The sequence below is a fragment of the Tamandua tetradactyla genome, chromosome 1 (assembly GCF_023851605.1).
Source record: "Tamandua tetradactyla isolate mTamTet1 chromosome 1, mTamTet1.pri, whole genome shotgun sequence".
NCBI lineage: Eukaryota > Metazoa > Chordata > Mammalia > Pilosa > Myrmecophagidae > Tamandua > Tamandua tetradactyla.
The window spans coordinates 224,137,237-224,158,470 of record NC_135327.1 but is presented as its reverse complement, the minus strand read 5'-3'; the positions used below and the strand labels follow the sequence as shown (position 1 = coordinate 224,158,470).

The 21,234-nt window shown below is 44.0% G+C and overlaps 1 protein-coding gene across 3 annotated transcripts in view; it reads left to right on the top strand.

The window, feature by feature from the left end:
- The window catches only part of PDSS1 (decaprenyl diphosphate synthase subunit 1), a 36,532-nt gene that overhangs the window by 7,769 nt on the left and 7,529 nt on the right, over window positions 1-21,234 (top strand). For 2 of the 3 annotated variants that reach the window (XR_013172609.1, XM_077153410.1), the window contains exons 5-9: window positions 7,248-7,389; window positions 9,735-9,846; window positions 9,936-10,045; window positions 17,277-17,357; window positions 17,502-17,615. Coding sequence is in view for 2 of the 3 variants with exons in the window: in XM_077153410.1 (XP_077009525.1) it covers window positions 7,248-7,389; window positions 9,735-9,846; window positions 9,936-10,045; window positions 17,277-17,357; window positions 17,502-17,615 (559 nt within the window). In the remaining variant the exon portion in view is untranslated. Of the gene's footprint in view, window positions 1-7,162; window positions 7,390-9,734; window positions 9,847-9,935; window positions 10,046-17,276; window positions 17,358-17,501; window positions 17,616-21,234 lie in introns of all 3 variants that reach the window. The other variant, XM_077153423.1, reaches the window with a different exon arrangement.

Here is a 21,234-nt window from a genome sequence, read left to right as displayed (position 1 = left end):
AGAAGGGATGCCAGGATGTATGCATCCATTTTCATCGTCATCCACTTGGGGCCGTTAGTCCAAAGGTTGGTTGTTGTGAAGTGATTTGCTGCGGCATTTGTTCTGTGCAGTGCCCGCCCTAGGGTGGGTGCCTTCCTGTGACCTTTGGAGACGTGCAAAAGTAAATCATTCTTTGCAGAAGGCATTTAACTGTTGCTCCTCAGCGTTTATGAAAACAGATTTGTGTATATGAAACTTTAAAATATTAAGAATATTAAACATCTATCAATATCAAAATATTGAGAGAGCTGCAACGTTTCATTATCAAAGGAAATCGTAAAAGGTAAAAGGACTAACCCGCCATCCCATGGGCTGGCTTCTATCCAGTCATTCAGTCTACATAATTTTTTGTGTTCTGCTTTGTTTACTCCCTTTGACTCTTACATCTTTGCCACGTTGCTGGAGTGTCTTCACTGTCGTTATGTTAACGTCATATCACCTGTTGTTTGAGACTCCAGTAGACCATAATGTGCTGATAACATTTCCATCGTTGAACATTTGTGTCATGCTTCGCTTTCTCAATAGAATATTTTAGGAAATGACTCGTACGTGTCAGCACTAAATGTCACGACACTGTAAGAACGAGCGTCAGACGTGTTGCTTAGGGACGTCAGCTCCTCCCAGCAGCCCCTGCCCCCTGCTGCTGTGGGGCCCCTCGCCCCAGGCCCTCGCTGCTGGCTCCCAGTTCACCCGCTAGCCATGAATTGGGCTGTGACCTTTTAACCATTATCACTTTCACTTCACCTAGTGTGCAGAGCTGCAGACATGTGCCCTAGGAACCAAACCTGAGATGCAGCTTACCTGGTCTGCTGCAGGTTTCTTGGCTGTAGGGCTGTCCACACTTGGGACTGGCCAATACTTTATTGAGGGGACCATCCTGCATGCTGTAGGACACTGAGCAGTCTCCCCGCCCTCTGCCCACTGCATGCCAGGAGCACACTCCACGGTTGTGGCATCCGAGGATGTGTCCAGACGCTGCTAAGTGTGCCCTAGCCAGCTAACCCTGGTTGAGACCACGGGTCTAGAGGGAATGCATGTTACTTTTTAAGGCCTCAGAAATAATGCATAGTGCAGTTCACTCACTTTGGCTGGGCCAGTTTCCCCTTAGTGGAGGCCAATACTTCAGCTCTCAGCCTCTCACCTGTCACCTACACAGCTGAGAGTTTTTTCAGTTGGCATTCCTGGAACAGTCCATATAAAACTGCCAGTTGCAGAAAACATGGAAAAGGCCTTGCTAGTTTAAAGAATCAGTCTAGTCCTGTCCACCCCGGGGACATCTGCGCTGCGGCTGCTGTCCCTACCACTGCAGGTGCAGTTATGTCCCCCTCGCCGCACGGAGCTACGGGGCATAGCCATGAGGTCAGCGTGTGACGCTTAGAGCGTCCGGTACACCTTGCAAAGCCAGCGATTTGGTGAGAGGATGCAGGTGAGATGCACGTGCCCCATCAGACCAAAGGCCTCAGGCAACAAAGTCTTATACTTGGGGAGGTAACTTCGATGCTGCCCCCGAAGGCGGAAGAAATGGCAGAAGCCCAGCCGACCTGGGAGGACTTAGTCATTGGGGCACCTGCTAACTGTTCTAACCGGGCCTGGTGTCCAGCCTCTTAAAGGGCCTAGAGCCTCCTAGCTTTCTGTGTCCCGGATCATCGAGCCACATGCTGCAGCTGCCACTTACGGGATGAGCAAAGGCTGGCGTCATGAGGAATGTTTTTGTCTTTAAGCTGGGACATGGCACTTCTTAGGTTTCCATACTCACTATCTAAATGGGTCTTTGAGGTCAAGTCCGTAAGTAAGGGAAACCCACTGAGGTGGAGGGGGTCTGGATCGGCAGATGGTCTCCCTTCTCATGGGTGAGTCCGAGCAAGAGCTCTGTGTGTGCCCTCTTCCGACACCCACGCCGGTTTGCAGTCGATTCCACCCAGGAAAGGACCCACTTCCAACATCCATTACCTATACTTTGTTTGAAAAGACAGCGCTGACTTCCGCTGCAGCTCCCGTCCCTGCGGACCCAGACTGGGTGAGCTGCAGACGCACGGCATCCTCACAGGGACCCAAAAACTTCCGTAGTGCTGCTTCAGGGTAAGGGCAGGCAGCAGCGCAACCCCTGCATCGTCTGTGTGATGCAGCTTTGCAGACATCCGTTTTACCCAGAGATAAATCTCAAAATATTCAAGATTTGGTGCTCTGGGGTGTCGGTCCTTTTTTCTTGATACTGAAACTGCATATGAATTTGTGGCTGTTCTGATGGAGCCTAAAACTGCCAATCCCACCCGACAGACTCGGATTTCCTGGGGGCCCATTTCCCTCCGTGAAGGTGAACGAGTGGTGACCTGCTGGAAAGTTTGCACTCACAGGCACCCTCCTGCAGGAGGGCAGGTAGAGGGGACAAGATCACCAGGGCCAGAGCCAAAGCACAGGGCTGGAGATGAGCAGCAGAGAGCAAGAGACGTTCAGAAACACCTTCCCTTCCCACCGGGCAAGCCTGATTGCTGCTGCGGAAGGGGGGACACCTGAAGATGGGAGCATAACGCAGACAAACAGAAAACTTTAGACAAGTGCGTTAAAGTTGACTAAATGTCAGGAATCAGATCACCATGAAGAAAACATCCGAGTGTCGATGGAAGAGGCTGGTGAAGGTCAGACACCATGCATTGAGCAGACAAATACCCCCCAGCCCAAGACACCTCTCTCCTGGCCCCCAGAACCTGTGAGTGTGACAGTAAATGGCCCCAAAGGGTCTTTGCATATGTAAGTTAAGGATCTGAGATGGAGTATGCTGGGCATTTAGGTGGGCCTAAGCAAAACAGTCACACCCTTCCAGTGGGCAGGGGAATGGGACTGCCCCGAGGGGAACGTGGCGTGGGGGTGCTGGCCTGGAAGATGAGCCAATAAACTTTGATGGAAACCCCTGTTATTACGTCCCATCCCAGTAGCATGTGGGGGCTTCTCCCTACCCTGGAAGGGGCCCTGCTGGGCCCACCGTTGCAGAGGCCGAAGCAGAGCAGGGGAAAGCAGAGCCCTTGAAGGACTCAGATTTGTAGCAGGTGAATTCAGTGGCAGTTCAAAAACCTCCTACTTGAGATTCTATATGGATATCTTTTTTGGCAAGCTGAAAATTTGAGCATGTGTGCTTTTGTCAGTCCAGATAACAACTGGAAATGCAGTTCATGTGCTGAAGAAAAACACGTGCGTGAGACTGTATGAGTGCATGCGTGTGCATGGAGAGACACTTCATCTGCACTTTCAACAGTGAGTTTCCCAAGTACTGACAGAGGAGCTGCTGGCAGTGACAGCAGCAAAGAAGGGGGAGGGAGGGCTTCCCTCCTCCGTGGTCCTCCATGCGAGCAGGCTCGTCCATCCACTCTGGCCTGCAGGTGGCCTCGTTCCAGGGGCTTGTGGTCCTCACTAGTAGGACTCGGGATCTCGTTCCACTCGGCCGTGGTTTGTCGGGCGCCGCTGTGGGTCAGCCCAGGCTGAGCTTGCACCAAGCCTGTCTGGGCGGAAGCTCCCATTTCTGACGTTAAGTGTGGAGAACGCACAGCCCCACCCCATGATGGAGGGACAGTTCCCAACCTGGGCATCAGAATCACATACTTTTTATAACCACAGGTTCTGGCACCCCCCGGTGAGAGAGTCCCGGCGAGGGAGCGTGGGGTGGGCAGGGCCCTCCAGTGGCATTAGAAGAGCACCCCAGATGATTCCGTAGGCGGGCAAGGGATACATTTTAGGACACAAATAAAGCTTGTCAGGGTTCATTGGGAAACACTGACTTGCATAATTGTCAGAAAAGACAAAAGCACTTCCCTGTACCACCTGAGAACAACTCTTCGTTATATAGTCCCTTGCAGTGAAGCTTTGTCTTTGTGGCTGAAGTAAAATCACATTTACTGTTTTAATTTGTTTGCTTCCCTCATTTGGCCCAAATCAGGTAATCTGATGACAAGGTTTAATTTTTTTTTTTAGAGAAAGGAGTCCCTCACTGGGGGTTAATTTATCATTTATTTAGGACTTAGTGTTATATATGTGTATGAATAGGGGGGAAAGTGTATTTTAAAATCAAGTGTAAATGATAGGTTCATTTTATTATTCCATTACTTTTATGTATGGTTGAAATTCTCTATAAAAATTCTTTTTTAAGTCTAATCAGTGAAAATAAATGAATGTACCGAGGGGCTTGCTGACTGATAAGCTCTTTTCCAGGTGTGCAGAACAGGTGAGAGCAGCTTGCAGCACAGAGGACCTCCTTCCTACTGTCTATTGCCTGTTTGGTTTTTCTTTTTTCTTCTTTTACATTTTTATCATGGTAGTATAAGTACAACATTATAGAATTTCCCATCTTAACCAGTTTCATGTCTGGCTTTTTCTTAACACCTCTTCCAGAAAGTGAGAGCGTGTGGCAGCTGTTTCACAGTAGGAAGTAGAAGCAGTGCCCAACTTCTAGAAGGGCTGGCTCAGGTGGACACGTTGGGGATTCCAGCTTAAAGAGGGTGTGGAATTTTCTATCACCTGTAAATTCTGGCTATCCAACCTTACGCTGTGTGACAGATGACTAGGCCGCAGCAGTGTTTTCGGCTATCAGCGGGCACACACGTAAAAGCCTAATCATATGGGAAAAGTCATCAGAAAAAATTATCAAGCCTCAGTTCCACGTGGAGCCTGTGTCCTAGAGCCTAGAATCGTGATGAGTGGTTCAGCCATGCAGAATGGCATCTCGATATACGTATATAATAGTCTGCAAAATTTCAGGATATTTTAAGAAATCTTTGCTTTGATATCTTCAAATTATGCAAAGCTTTCCTATTCCCAGCAGGAAGGCCCCTCAGTGATAAGAGAATAGTGTCCAGTTTAGAAATGCATGAGTAAAGGTAGAGACCTTAAATTTACCATTAATGGTAAATTTTTTTTTTTACCTTAAATGACTCTTTTCAAGGTAAGTTCTACTAACTCATCAAAGTATTTATTTTATTAGAAGTTCAGCTGAGGAAAACACTAAAAAATAGCCTATTAAAAAAAACAAAATGATAAAAATCTAATTCTTTTCCTGTGCATTCAACTCAAAGAAGAAAGAACCCAAGAAATTTATCTGAAAAATGTCTAAGATCCCAGCTTCCTAATAGATAGTTTGTGTGTATCTTACCAAGAGATTCAGAGCAAATTCTTAGCAGCCATATCATTTATTAAACAGCTTCTCATCTTCTTATTTATTAAACCACTTGTCCCTCCCCTCCATTGCTTCACTTCCTCCCCCTTGGAAGAGTGTATTATGAACTGGAGGTATCAAGAACCATTGTAATTGTGAAATATTAATAAATAATGAGTAGCACTTTACAGTTGACTTCCAGGCTAAAAACAGGAGGAAGGTTCAAAGGTTTAGCTCTAAGAGTTGTCCGGCAATGAGTCATATTTTAAAATTAATGTTTAAAGCAAGATCAGAAGGTATTCTCATGCTCGTTTAGTGTTTGTACTTAAATTCTAGCATTTTCCATGTAATTGTGCTTTATTTTTCTATACTTTCTGCTGGATCTGAGGAATTAGAATGAGTTCAGATTTTATTTTTAAAGAAAAAATCATATTTCAGTGTCCTTCTCACTTTTCTTCCCTCTGACATATAACTTGATGCTACTTGGAAATTGAGCCATTAAAATAAGTGGAACATTTGATTAGCTTGTGTTGACGTCAAGTGTATGTTTTAGGTTCAAAAAATTTAGTAAGTTGGTCAGAATAGAACATTTTACATTGTATATATGTTACCACAATTAAAAATTTAAAAAAAAAATTGGTTATGTAAGAGATAAAATGAGACAAAGTGTCAGTGGCTGAGAGATTCCAAACAGTCGAGAGGTTGTCCTGGAGGTTATTCTTACGCATTAAATAGACATCACCTTTTTAGTTAAGGTGTAACAGCGAGGCTGGAGGGAACTGCCTGAAAATGTAGAGCTGTGTTCCAGTAGCCATGTTTCTTGATGATGATTGTATAATGATATAGCTTTCACAATGTGACTGTATGATTGTGAAAACCTTGTGTCTGATACTCCTTTTATCTACCTTATTGACAGATGAGTAAAACGTATGGATTAAAAATAAATAAATAATAGGGGGAACAAATGTTAAAATAAATTTAGTAGATTGAAATGCTAGAGATCAATGAAAGGGAGGGGTAAGGGGTATGGTATGTATGAATTTTTTTCTGTTTTCTTTTTATTTCTTTTTCTGAATTGATGCAAATGTTCTAAGAAATGATCATGATGATGAACATACAATGTGATGATATTGTGAGTTATGGATTATATAACAAGAATGAAATGATCATGTGGTAAGAATGTTTGTGTTTGTATGTGGTTACGTTTCATAAATAAATAAATAAAGCACATGCCCTGCAAAATAATAAATAAATAAAATAATTTGGTTATGTAAGAGACATTGCCTCTTAACTATAAAATTCCTCAGCTACATATTACCTTGAGTGTTTGTCCTTTAGTTTGTGTTAAACCTGAGAAATTATACTTTACATCTCTAATGTAAAGAGAAAATTTTATATAAAAATTCCATCTTGATTATTGAGGTCTTGATACTAAACATTTAATTAGACAGTACTTTTTTTAACTTAGCGACATTTGGTTCTCTAATGTGCTTTTGCACAATCTTTACCATCCTGAAATTTAATTATTTCCTGATTGTAATCTCAATTGGCTGATCGGGAGCACTACTCTGAGATATGAAAACGATCCTTCTGTTGTCATTAATTACACAAATTCTGCTTCTTAGTACAGTGTCCATAAAATCTAACCTGGGCAGGCTATTGCATCCATTTTTCTAAATTCAATTTTATTGATGAAATATGTATTCACATACCAGGTAATCATGCAGTGGTTCACAGTATCATCAGATAGCTGTGCATTCATCATCGCAGTTGACTGTTTTTTTTCTTTTTTTGTGAAAAATAACATACATACCAAAAAAAAAAGCAATAAATCTCAAAGCACACCGCAACAATTAGTTGTAGAACAGATTTCAGAGTTTGGTATGGGTTACTCGCATCCATTTTTTCAATGAAAGATGGCTCTGTAGGAAAGCCACAGTTTGTATGCAGTTTCTCTTAGAGAAATAAAATTCTTTGTCCTAGATCCGATGTCCCGTTTTCACAAGGTGATTGCTGAGGACTTGATAGGCGGCGTCTCTGTTAAAAAGCATTGCTTTCTGTTAATTAGAGATGTGCAAGCAAGCCAGCGTGCCATAGCCTTAATTGCAGAAATGATCCACACTGCTAGTCTGGTTCACGACGACGTTATCGATGATGCAAGTTCTCGACGAGGAAAACACACAGTTAATAAGATCTGGGGTGAAAAGAAGGTATGGTTTTTGCTTTTCTTATTAAATCTTGTGTTCTTTCAATTATTTATTTTTCAGATTTGTTTCATTAAAAAGTAAAACGTACTTGCTCAAATGTGATCTTCCACTTTTCAAAAGAAGTATCTTATCCATATACAGATATTTGATAGATAATAGAAGATAAGCTTAGTATTTCTGGTTATTGACCATTTTGAATAGAATTCCTGTTGGTTATAATGAAAGAGCTGTCCATAGGTCTCCAAAAGAGCCTATTTCACAAGCAGTTGCGTATTTCACTTTGGGACTCAGATGAACCCCGATTTAGCTTAATTCCTTAGATATTTATTGATTGGCTACCATGTGCAAGAATGTCAGGGCAAGTAGATAAATAAAACAAAAACTCAGGGGGACAGTTTTTTTTTTTGTCTTTTTAAATACAGATGCCATAAATAGGTTGGTTCACAAATGTATATTTTTATGCAAATTTCCATATTATTTTATTAGTGTTTCTTGAAGGGGAGAGTATAAAATGGGAACTTCTGAGGGTGATTAAATCATGGTCTGAAGGCTGTGATAAAGTTGATGCTGCAATGACCGCTGCCCGCCCCCTCGGCCGTCCTAGCTGGGTGAGGTGCCTCCAGAGCCCATGGGACTCATCCCCCACCCTCCTCTCCCTCCCTGTCACATATTCATGGTGCCCTGTTATCCTCTTATCAAAGCAGGCATTATCTTATCTGTCATCTTCACTTGCTGCCTTTGCTTTAATGTAAGTGAAACTTTGTTGTGTAATTGAGTCCTGCAGTTTCTTTACAAACCTTTTATTCTGGACTTTCAAACCTTCTGTGTCCTCTTTATATACTCCCACCCATCAGAATGGTGGTGAAAAGAGGATGGCGTTTTGCACAGGAAAGGACTTTCTGTTGCCCCTGCACTCAGCATTGTCCATTTCAGGGCCAGTGCAGGGGCCAACTTCGGAACCCTTGGGCGGGGAAGGAGGGGGAGGTAAAGTGCAGCCCGCCCTTGACTAGTCCCCTCTGGCGACCGTGGGTGAAAGAAATGCTTCCCACGTGCACTTGTCTCTTGCGGCTCCAGGAGATGGATCAGCCCGGTGCAGTCTGCCTGCCCGTCTCCCCTCCTTTCCTGCCTCTGACCCCAAACCACTGTGCCCCAGGAATACCCGTTCACACAGCGCCTTCTCTGCCACCCTTCGCCACTGCTGGCCTGGGTGTCGCAGCCCTGCCTTTCACAGCACCCACCTCCAGCCATCCGCCACCCCTGCGTTCCTTTCACGGGCCTGGAACCTTTTAGCCTCTGGATCCCCAGGGCTGGTGATGACGTAGGGGTGGAGGGATGGGTGTGTGCGTGCACAGAGCACAGTGTGTAAAATGACCTTATAAATGCCTAATTATTCCCATGCAGGGATTATATACTGAATGACGATTGAATGGTAAACCCTCTGAAATGTAGCACCAGTCTTAGAGACTAGAGAATTAACAGACACAATAAAAACTTAAAATGTGGTTATGTTGAAATCACTATGAAGTAAAGTCTCTGTAAAGTTTTGAGCATTTATGACTAATATGTACGCATAGCTTTTAATATGCAAATTAATGCATATGGCTATATAGCATTGTTATTGTAGCATATCATTAGATTATGTATAATTTATATAATCAGTGGCTAAGGTGGTGAGGCCATCTCACGATCTACAGAAGATTAGGAAGATACTGATTATCTGGTGTTCAGAGAAATGGAGAAAAAGTCTCTGGGGCCGGCCCGGGGAGCAGGAGACAGCAAACCACCCTGAGCCTGTGCCCACTTCCTGGGCTTAGTTTTCATTGCAAACGGCAGGTAGCACGGCATGTGCCCAGTACCAGCTGCAGGAGACCCAGTCGGGGCCTCGGGAGTTTAGGAAACAGGAAACTAGCCGAGGACATCTCTGGTGGGGTGGACTTTCGGGGGTGCCATCCCTGCTTACTGCGCCGGTGGTCCCTAAACCAGGAAGTGCAGAGGCACTGCGAGGACTGGGGGGCCAGCAGAGGCTGCAGGCTGCCTCCCCCCTAAGGGAGCTGGGTGTTGGTGGGGCTCCATTCCTCAGCTGTGGCTGGGGGAGACAGACGAGGTGATCGCTAAGACCCCATCCAGTGTGAAAGGCGCACGTGAAATATTGTTATGTGTATGTCCCCACGATGCATTTTTTTAAAAAGATACTCCTAGCCTGAACCAATTATTCTGCTGCTGAGGAAGCAGAAGGGAAAGAGCTTGAATCTCAAAGGGTTCCTCCCTCCCGTTACTTTCTTTAATGTCTGATGAACCAACTTACCCAGCTGTGATACTTTTATGTGAATTTTTTTCCCCTTTCCAAGGCTGTCCTTGCTGGAGATTTAATTCTTTCTGCAGCATCTGTGGCCCTGGCACGAATTGGAAACACCACAGTCATATCTATTTTAACCCAAGTGATTGAAGATTTGGTGCGTGGTAGGTAGATTCTGACTTCGGTTTGTCTGATTTTATTCCATCTTGGTATGCTGGAGCAGTTCTCAGGTGACCCCTTTCCTTCCTTATAGGTGAATTTCTTCAGCTAGGGTCAAAGGAAAACGAGAATGAGAGATTTGCACACTACCTTGAAAAGACCTTCAAGAAGACTGCAAGTCTGATCGCCAACAGTTGCAAAGCAGTATGTACGTTCTGTCTTTCTGCACGTTAACCACAGCCGCCACGCTCTTTCTTGGAAGTTAATTCTCCTAGGGAAACATTTCAGTGGAGAGCTTTGAAAATAGTACCCCAAATCCAAAGCGGTCAGTGAGGAAAGAATCACACACGCCAGCCGCAGCCAGCATCTGCTGTGGGTTTTGTTTTTGCCATTTCTTCTTGTGGTGGGCAGGCTTAGTAGTTTTTCATCTTTTCCTCCCAAGGATTGAATTCAAATTAGCAAAACAGTATATATTCCCTGATAGAAATTGCAAACTGTCACAGCTTGTCATAAATAATTTCCCTCCTGATTGTTGTCAGATGCACACTGGTTTTTACCTTTTACCTTTTACCTTTAAAAGGTGCCGTGCACTTAAATAGGATCAGTTCCTTAGCCAGAACCAGGCGTGAGATCGAGGGAATTGTGACAGCTCTGAAAGGGAAGCGAAGGTCACTTCCAGAGTGAGAAATTAGGAAATCCCCATCCCTGCAGAATACCACAAATAAGTAGTTTTTATTTCAAAGTAAATAACATCTTTATGCGCTTCTAATTTACCCATTATATTGTACTAGCATTCTGTATATTGTTTTATGAGTGATGGATTCCCCCGAGATATTTTTATGTGAAATATAAACAGGCCATTTTTCTTCAGGGTTTAAATTGAGTGGGAACCGATGGCCTTCCCTCCCCTGGCTCTCTCCCTGGCTCTCTCTCCACGTACTCTTTTTAAGAAATCAGTCAGCATTCTTTTTAATCTGTAAACTAAAATGTGTGGCGTCCAGCGTTAGTCCACGAGCAAGAAACAGTCCCCCCGTGGCTTGGTCCCTCCGCCGTGCTTGTTGGCAGGTGTCACGGGCAGAACCTGGGTTCGCTTTTCAGTCCCCTGTGCCAGAAGCAACAGGAGAGACCTCTCCGGTGAACTCATCCCGAGGCACTCTAAACATAATTACGGTTAAGCAGAACTCTTGGTTTCTCAGGAGAAAGCGCCCCTTCCCTCTGGCCTCTCTGTTTTAAAAAGTATCAAGAAACACTTTTTAAGTGTTAGCCAGGAAAGATCACAGGGCATTTTCTTCCTAAAAAGACCCAATTGAAAACCTAAGAACATGAATTAGGTAGAACATGCTCACCACAATCCCAGCCGCTTTTAACTTCATCCTTGAAAGGACTGTTTTTCATTTCCAAGAAGTTACAAGTGCAATTTTTTAACAGAGACAGATGAAAATACTATAGAGACTGAAACGCTAAATCAAAGAATGACTTATTTCTAATGGGTGCCGGGGGCCCTGCTGCATTGAACCCTCATTGCTTACCAAGTCCTCTGGCTGCCAAAGTCTCCCGCCTGTGGGCAGGTGCATGTTGCAGGGCATGCGCCCACCTCCCAGACAGGAAACTGCGGCTCATAAGTTCTGGCAGGTGGCGGGACTGTTGGGGTTGGGAGCACAGTGGGGCCCTGTCCACCCAAAGTGGACATCCCCCATCTCTGTGCCCCAGGCAGGCGAGCAGCACACAGTTGCGGAGCACAGAACACTGACGCACAGGCTAGGAGCTGGGCTCTTACTGCTCTGGAAGGGTCCAGGGAAGGGGCCCAAGTCACCGAAGAAAGGTTCATTGGGCTCACTTTGCTCAAGAAGCTAGAGGCATGACGGCACATTTATTCCTTAAAGAACAGCCTTCATCTTCACAGGTTAGTAGGCACTGGCGTGGCCCAGCACCGTGTTAGGCCGTCCTCTAGGAGGCAGGCTGGCACCTCCCCAGAGCTGCCCATTTCTTGTGTAAGCCATTTATTCCAAAGCAAAATCATAGGGTGAGCTCTCCAAATAAAAGTTTCTATATTTGTAAGTTCCTATGGGTGGAAATATTCCAGAGGTGTTATATATTCAGAATTGCTATTTTTACATACTCTTGGTATTTAAAATGCAAAGACTTGTGGGTGCCAAAAAAAAGCATGCAAAGCAAATTTAAGGATGCCAAAAAGAGAGGATAAGGAGAATTTAGACATCAGAATTATTACAGAAGAACTAAAGGGGATTCTAAGATATTAACAAATTTGGAGGAAGGTTAGTGGCTTATATTTGATTCTACTATTCTTTCAGGTCACAAAATAAATGCTTAACCTTAATTCTCAAAAACCTTTTCAAAAGCCCATCATTTCTTTTCCCTCCCCTATCCCTTCCCCCACCCCCCAGCCCATATTTTTTTTTCTTTTTTGTTAAACCACCCATTGTATTTTTAGTGGAAATAGTACTAAAATCTAAGAGAAGGTTGTCTGGGGGGATTGCTGTGGAATTTGGTTGATATTAAAATAGAATTAATTTTATTCTCAAAAGGTGATTTGCTATTTGTATACATAGTCATGCAAATTACATACCACAGCGTCCCCCTGGAGGGCAGGACTCAGTCCCTAGAAAACCTGATGGGGTAAGACCTGAGAAGTCACCAGAGAATTCAGCCAGCCTGGGGCTCGGCTGGGACTTGCACCCAGAAGCAGGCTGGAATCCTGCATTCAGCTGTCTTGCCTTGCCTTCTCTGCATCTCTTCTCTCCTGGGCTGGGTGTGGTCTGGAATCCATGAGCTGTCTTCCTGTGACTATATGCAAAACTACAGAGTACCACTACTCCTCTTGCCACAGTAGCTTAGAATTTTGTTCTGTGGGTCATAGTATCAGGGCACTTTATGTTTTTGTTACAATAATCCAGGGATCCTACTCAAATGCTGCCAGTTGTCCTCATACTGTTTGTTATAACAAAAGAGAAAAAAAATCCTGTCCAGGGTCCAACGTGGGCTCCCAGGTTGTGTTTAGTTGTCATGAATGTTATACTCTCAGTCTGGGCCAGTTCCTCAGTCACTGTCTTACCCTCATATTTGGAAGTGTACAAGCCAGGTGGGTGGTTGAGTCTCAAGTTGGGTTGCTCTGACGACTTCACAATTTCAGATCCGGGCTATGAGTTTTGGGCAGGCCTACAGCTGTCTTCTCGGCACATCACATCCAGAGATTGTGATGTCTTTTTACCCCATCAGCAGCTTGACCCTTGATTTAGGTGCTGTCTGCCAGGTTTCTCTACTTTAAAGTAACTTTTTCCCTTTGAAATTAATAGGGGTGTGGGAGAAAAGGTATTGTGAGATTATGTAAATATTCTGTTAATCATCAAACTCTCACCCTCTGGTTTTAGCATCTAGTTACAATCCTTCCCTGACTCAATTAATACTAGGATCGCTGCCAAATACAAAATTTTTGTTTGATTCCATCATTCCTTCTTCCGTGCTCTCATATGACAACAGAGTTGGTAGGCTACTGGAAAGGAGATTTTATCTCATGGACTCTTGGATTCTTATTTTATTCCATGGATTGTGACCCTCTGCAGTCAGTGTTGATTTCAGTGGTCAGGTGTCCCGTGGTGGGTCAGTGGGGAGGGCCCTTCATCCTGGCGCCAGCGTCCTCCTGCCGGATCCTGTCATTCTCTCAGCGCTTCCTTAACTTCTGGCATAATATATTCCAGGTTCAGCTAGTCCTCCCCAGCCTTGGAATCCGCCATTTCTCCAAGGAGCCCTGGTTCCTTTTAGTGGAGGATGGTACTGAGGCGCTGGGTATCTCTGTCTCACTGGACAGAGCTAGGAAATGTGTGTGCACGCCATGTGTTTGTGTGTGTTTCTTTCTTTCTATACCATCTTTACTTATTACAAACCATGAGGTGTATCATCGGACAGCCCCAAGTACGACCTAACACCAGCCTTCGAGGACTTGTTCTAGCGCTGTGTCGTTCCAGATTTGTAACTCCTTTCCCAAACAGTGTGAAATCTGCTTCCCATTCCCCACAATTTATGTGCTCAATTCTGGAATATTCCACAGGCGTTTCAAAAATGCTAACTCATATCTATGAAAATCAAACCATGTAACTAGAGTTCAGTATTTACCTTTCTTTTTATCTTTAGCCTGAGGATAATAGTCAGATTACTGCATTCAAAACTTTTCTCCCCATTAATATATAAAGAAGTCTTAAAAACTAAGGAAGGAAGAAACCATACCTGAAAGAAAAATGAGCAAAAGACAGGAATGGGCTATTGCACATAAAGAGATGTTCTATTTCACGTGTAAAAGAGATGCACATGAAAACTCCACTTCGGTAGCACCTCTCATCTACTGGACTGGCCACAGCGAAAATGCCCAGCAACACACTCAGGTAGTATTGTTATTTGAAATAGTTATGTTCATTTTTATTCCATTTTAGAGGGTCCTTCTAAATTTTAATTTGGGGTTTTGTGTGATTGTGTGGAACATTCAGAGGTTAGAACTGTAAAAAAAGGCCCCCCACTTCCTCCTAACCTACTGCCCACATCCTGCCCGCCACGCCGTGGGGCGCCAACCACATTTCGTTTCTGGTCCCTCCTTCCTGGTTTCTGTTTACACAAATATTGTTTCTCCTTTCTTACAAGAAAGGGTGTACTGTACTCCCGTTTGTTTTCTTTGCTTTTGCTCCTTGCATTTTCCACTATTATGGCAGCCATTCCGTGTTGGTGTGTAGATTCGTCATTTCTTTTTTAAACAGCTGCATCATACCCCAGTGTGTGGACAGGCAGGGTTTATTCAGCTGTCTTCCTATTTGTGGGCATCGAGGGCTCCAATATTTTACAAGTTACATACTTGTGACTCACCTTGTGCAGGTGTATTTTTGTATTGTTAGAGGTGTACCTTCGGGGTGAATTTGAAAGGTAATCGCATCTGTGGTTCATGCCACCAGATTTCCCTCCCTATGGCCTGTGCCTCGTGTCCCCCAGCAGGCCATGAGCATCCTGCCCCCCACCCTCAGCAAGCCACGCACGTCTTGCCACCCCACCCCCACCCATCCTCAGCAGGCCACATGCATCCTGCCCTGCCCACCAGCCTGAGCGTGTCATTGGACATTTTAGCTGTGGCCAGTCCAGTAGATGAGAGGTGCTATTGCAGTGCAGTTTTCATGTGCATCTCTTTTATACATGAAATAGAACGTCTCTTTATGTGCATCAGCCCATTCCTGTCTTTTGCTCATTTTTCTTTCAGGTATTTGGTCTCTTCCTCCCTCAGTTTTTAAGACTTCTTCATATATTAAGAATATTAGCTCTTTTTCAGTAATAATATATGTATTTTCTCCCAATATTTTAGTCTCTTTGACAACAACCTGTTTTGACTTTTTTTATGAAATGGCCACGTGCCAATAACCTCCATTACTTTAATAAATAAGGCTGCAATATTATATATCTATCTGTCAGAATATATCTCAACTCAGGGTGACACAAACACACTTTAAGGAGAGAGATGCCTAATAAACACCATGTGCTTTGCCCCTGCCCAGGAAAACATGAGGGTAGAGGGTAGAATTCCCAATCTTTCCCAGCAGTGACTTGGAGAATCTGATGAAAGGTATGGCACGTCCCAGAAAGCTGCCCATCAAAGCCCAAACAACAGTCCACCCATCTCCACCTTCGTTTACTGTGTCCATCTTTGCAGCACCCACTTCAGGAAGGACAAGGCAGCTGCCCGTGGATGTGGAGAACAAGACAGCACTCATTCCACCTCGGCGCACCTCCTTGCCGTGTTTTGGGCTGTCTTGCATCTAATTTCCCTAGTGTGGCAGTTGTTTTGTTTCCTGACCAAAGATCTGGGCAGTCCTTTCCCGAGTCGAAGGAGCAGGAGTCTCTGGGGTGGTCTTTACCTGGCAGTAGATGAAATCTGACTAAGCAGAATGTTGTGTACGTGAGAGAGAGAGAGAGGGAAGCACATGAAGGCTGGAGCTGCCCCCCATTCGCAGCTCATTTCTTTGTTAGCACACAGGCCTCTCCCCACTTCCATTCTGTTTGTCCAGTAGAAGCAGCACAGCCACGTGATGAAGAGAACATCCTCTGGAGCCAGTCTGCTGGGGTTCAAGTTCCTATTCCACCATTTCCCAGCCCTGTAACGCCTGCTGTGCCTCAGTTCCCACCTCCTGAGTTAATGTGTGAGGTGGCCTCAGAAATGTGCCTGGCTCACACCACGTGCTCCGCCGTCACTGTCATGTGAGGTTGAGTTCAAATACTGTGAAGTGCTGATCACAGTGCTCCATACATTTTACTCCCCATTCATTGAGTACAGATTTTTAAAAAATCTTTTACTTTCCAGAAAGAGTCTGTTTCTGTGCAGCTTTGTGTTGAGGTCATGCATTACTCTGGCTATAGGGGATCGCTTCCATTATCAACAGGGGTCTGTTCTGAGCCCATCTTGTCCCACGCCACCCCAAACTCACCAGACTCACATCCTCTTAGCCAAGATGATGGGTGTTTTCAAGTTTCTAAAATGTCTCCAGTGAGCTCACAGAGACTCTTTTTTCATTTTGTTGGAAAGAGGAGTCCCTGTCCATTGCCCCTTTTGATTTTAACCCAGTGTTTATTTTCTGAAAATGTGGCAGAGCCTGTGTAGCACGCTTAGAGCAGTGCGAAAGGCTTTCCAGTGGGCAGTGCCAGTTAGTTTTTTTGGAATTTTAAAAAAGACTTTCAGCAGTCCTATTTCTCCCCCACTGGAAAAAAAAAAACAAACATTTTCCAGTTACGTTATTTCTTATGAGAGAGAAAGAGAAACAGCAAACCAGTGAAGATCTTTCTGGCAGTAAAATAATACATATGTCTGTAGCGTAAAGCTTTAGGATGTTACACACGTATCAAGACATAGCTATATATTAGACTAAGTGAAATCACCAAAAAATATTAAAAGGAAGGAAGACAAGTGGAAGATGTGTATATGGCAACATCATATGTATGCCTTAATTTTTTGACTGTCCCTAAAATGACAAATCAGTCAAGGTTTTTCAAACCAACAACATCTAGGCCGGTTTGCCATCTGTAGCAAGGAAGCCAGCATTTCATATCTTAGGGTCTTTTGGTTTTGCATGTCAAAAAGGTTTACTCAGCATCTCATCAGCAAACTAATCTAGTTGTAGCTTAATTTTTTATAAGCAGTGGGAAAGAGATTATCCTATCTAAAAGAGGAGGGAAATAGTTTTCTAAGAATTTATAAGAACAATTCAGGACTAAAACTCTTCCAGACACGATTTTGCACATGTCTGGTCTAGTCCTGATGGCCTTATCTCCTAATTTACATCCTCACTGCCTCTCATTTAAGGGGATATGTACTGACTGTCATGTGAGTCCTTCTCCAGTGTTTTCTGCCTTGCTTCTGCCTGCTTACATCAGAATTCTTATTCTCTTTCAGGTCTCTGTCCTGGGATGCCCTGACCCGGTGGTGCACGAGATTGCCTATCAATATGGAAAAAATGTGGGAATAGCTTTTCAGGTTGGCATGCTTCCTGTCTGTAAGAATGGTGGCCTGTTGGTGCAGCCAGCATTCTCCCTTGGAGGAAAGTCATCAGAGCAGTGGGAAGACGGCGGTGACGTTGGGATGCTGGCACCTTTCACACCCCCTTTTTCCTTTCGCTAGCTAATAGATGATGTATTGGACTTCACCTCATGTTCCGACCAGATGGGCAAGCCAACATCGGCTGATCTGAAGCTCGGACTGGCCACTGGCCCTGTCTTATTTGCCTGTCAGCAGGTAGGCTTCACCAGCTCCCACCCCGACACACTGGTCTGTGCTTCCAGGCACAGCACCTGGGAAGGTGAAAGCGTTTAGATAAGAGACCACAGACCTGGGTTTGATCCCGCCTCCATAATGAGATGCAGGGACAAGTCATTTTACTTCTCTAAGCCTGCCTCCTCACCTATAAAATAAGAAGGTTCCAACTTTCCTCCCCAGGTTGTCATGAGAATTAACTGCTGGTTACATGGAGACACTTAGTAAATTGTGAGGTGCTATATATATATATTTAAGGTAGCACTGTGATTATTTCCATGTATTGGGTGGGGTAAGGTGGGTGGTTTCCACATCTTGATCATAGAAAGGAGACTTAGGATATGCCTAAGTCCCTTAAAAGGCACAGCAAGGGTCAAAGGGTCTCCAGCTATAAGAGATTCTCAGAAATTCTCCAGTTCTAGAAATTAAAAAGGACTGTCCACCGTGTTGAGAGAGGCCTCAGGATGGCCAGCAGTCAGTGGAATGCACCTCCATCCAGGACCACACAGTTCCTTTCACAGGGTGTCACATAGGGAAGTAAAGCTGCCTTCATATTCTCTGTCCTATGGATGAAAGGTTTGAGAAGCTTCAAAGATGCTGCAGTAACTTATAAGACAGACATTTGCACAGCCTGCTCTGGACCCTTCCCTCTCATTTTTGGTTGTGCCAAATGTTGGTTGAAGTAAGTGGGACATTGGCTTTAACTTGTTATTTAGCAAAAACATAAGATGTTTATTGCCATGCCGCGAAATTAGAAACTAGCTCTCTTACCAGGCTCCAGCCTCTCAAAGTTTTATGACAGCGGTGAGAAACGAGGTGTCCTATACATGGCTCTCTCTCCCAATGAGACTAACTTGCCAGCCTAAAACTCCAGTGGGGAAGACCATTAGTATATGTGCTGAGTTCTCACAAAAATTTATAAAATCATGTCTGGTACATTAAGGCATGAGTAAGGAACTTTTTCTGTTTTACCATTAACTCACAAAAAGTTACTTGAGTATAAAGTCAAGCCTGAAATTACAAAAGTTAGTCACTGGCCACCCTCTACGCAATGACAAAATCTGAGTCCAGCCTCAGATCTGGTGAGCTGGCATGGACTGAGCATGCTGCAGTGCTGCTGGCTCAGGAAGAGTCACGCAGCTGAGCTGGTCAACAGGATGACTAAGTAATAGGCCTTCCGCTTAATATGCACACTGCCTTCTTAAAGTTTAGGAGACTATGCTTTTAGAAATTTTAGCAATTGCTAATACCTTGTCATGAGCCCGGTGCTACTAAGTTAACAGCTGAGTCCCACTTCAACCTTCAGGTGACTGGGTGAGAACAGGGTGGCCTCTTCTGAGTGCTGTTTCCTTGAACTAATTTCCATTCTCTTCACAAAAGGGTGTTGACTAATTCTGCCTTCAGATACAGTAGGACAAGGTCAGGGGAGAAATGGACCCTCCTACATACAAATTTGTTAGTTTACATGAGATTGAAAAATGCTGGCTGAAAAAAAAAAAGAGGAAGGAACTAAAGCTCACAGTGCCCCGAAGCACCATTTCCTGCGTTTCCCTGGGAAATCCCAGCATCACGAGGTGCCACACTCAGTCTCACCAGACGGTGCCATTTTTGGCTGCTCATGAGGCAGTGGGAAAGTAGTTCAAAAGGCACCTTCCAGCCTCAGAAAAGGGAACCCAAAGGGAGCCAAGCAGGAAGTGACATTGGACAGGACTCATTTCATAAGCAGACATTAAGTTTAGGCTCTACTGTGGATTACTCTAGCAAAAAAAGGAGTTCTTGGCAAGAAAAGATTTATGAGGCTAGAATTAATATTGGGTGAATCAAGTTCCAAAAGTAACATGAGATTGTGTAATATTTCCATGTGATGAAAATGCACTGTCTTCATAGTTTACAAATGATTCCTTTACATATTATCTCTAATCTCACAACTGCCCTTGGTTGTGATGTCCATTTTACAAGTAAGAAACAGATGCTCAAATCTGGCCAAAATTAAACATCTAGTAAATGACAGAGCAGACAATTGAACCCTCCAAGTCTGTGATAACCACTATTCAGTTCACAACGTCATGCCATGCCACTGCCACTGATAATGCAGATGGAAGTTAGTGTGCAATAAGCTTCCATGATACTTGCCACATAACCGGTCACATTGTTTGAGATTAACTTACCCTTTTAGTGCAATAGAGTAGTAGTTGTAAGATGCTAGTCATCCTTTGCCAAGGATAGATGAGGTCTTTTTTTTTACAAGGGCAGGCACTGAGAATCGAACCCTGGTCTCTGGCATGGCAGACGAGTACACTGCAACTGAGCCACCATGGCCCAGCCGATGGGGTCTTTTTTGCAGGTTAGGTAAATAGTCACTGAACTTCATTTATGAATAGTGACCATGAGACTCAGTGGACCAGGATGAGCAACGTTAGCCAAGCCCTTTTTCCTTTTAACCAGGCAGGGTGGATTGTCTAGAAACTGGAATTTGTTGGATCCCACACTTGACACACATTCCCTCCTGCTTTAACCCCTTTGCCGTCCAGGTGGACCTTCACTGTGGCTCTCTCTGGAATGTCACTACTTTTGACATCTCTTTGAAAGGGTGTCCTGATGACAGTGGGTACAGGGGGCTACGTTTCAGGACTTCTGGAGCAGTTCCAGTCATGACAGAGCCCATCATCTATATGTACACCCATATTTTAAGAGCCCAAGACTTATGTTAATTCACTTAACAGGGTAAATTGATTGAGTTTTAAAACCTTCAGACAAAATGGAAGTGTTTTCCTTTTTGTTGTTGTTGAGACTATATTATTTTCAAATATCCTTTTTAAAAAATCTCTTGCTTGCTTCTTCTGTTTCTCTTCCTTATTTGATAAGTCACCAGACCTAAATGTCAGCCTGTAGCTGTACTTCCAACTGCTGCACCAGCCCCTGCACCAGCTGTACAGGCTTATGCTATCATTTTGACTAGTTGGTACCTTCAAGTTACCCAAAAGTTTTGTTTGGGTAGCTGACTCCAATTTACTGATCACCTTTGTAACTTAGTTTATGGCAGATGTCACAGAACCTGGTTCCTCAGGTTTTCATACTGTAAAACAGCCCAAACAAACCCAAATGCTCTCCTCCTTTCTCACTCACTCTACAGGGAGGCATCTGTTCTTCCTGTTAAGTCTTTTTTCTTCTCCACATACACATTAAGGGGCAGAGAGTGCCTAAGGGAAGAGTTTGGATTTGCATATCAAAGTTGCACAACCTACATGTTTCAAAGGAAGAGACCTAGTCACCCTCAATGTAATCTTTTTTTTCAAACTTGCGTTCTCAGTGCTTTTTATAGTAAAAGGGATCAGAGGAAAAACACATAATCAGCACATTTGCCATGCTTGTTGGCATGGCAGAAGAAACTCATACACTCTAAACAAGGTAATCTTACCAGATTCCCAGGTTATCATAGCAATGTCATAGCAGCTTTGAAGATAAAGCCTCCTAGAAGTCCAATCTCAGAATGTGGTATTAAGAAACTAAAACAAAGGCCAAATCGATTTGAAATGTTTACCATTAAAATTGATTTGAGTGTGCCCAATTTGTCTCCTGTAAAGCTTTATTCTATTCTTAA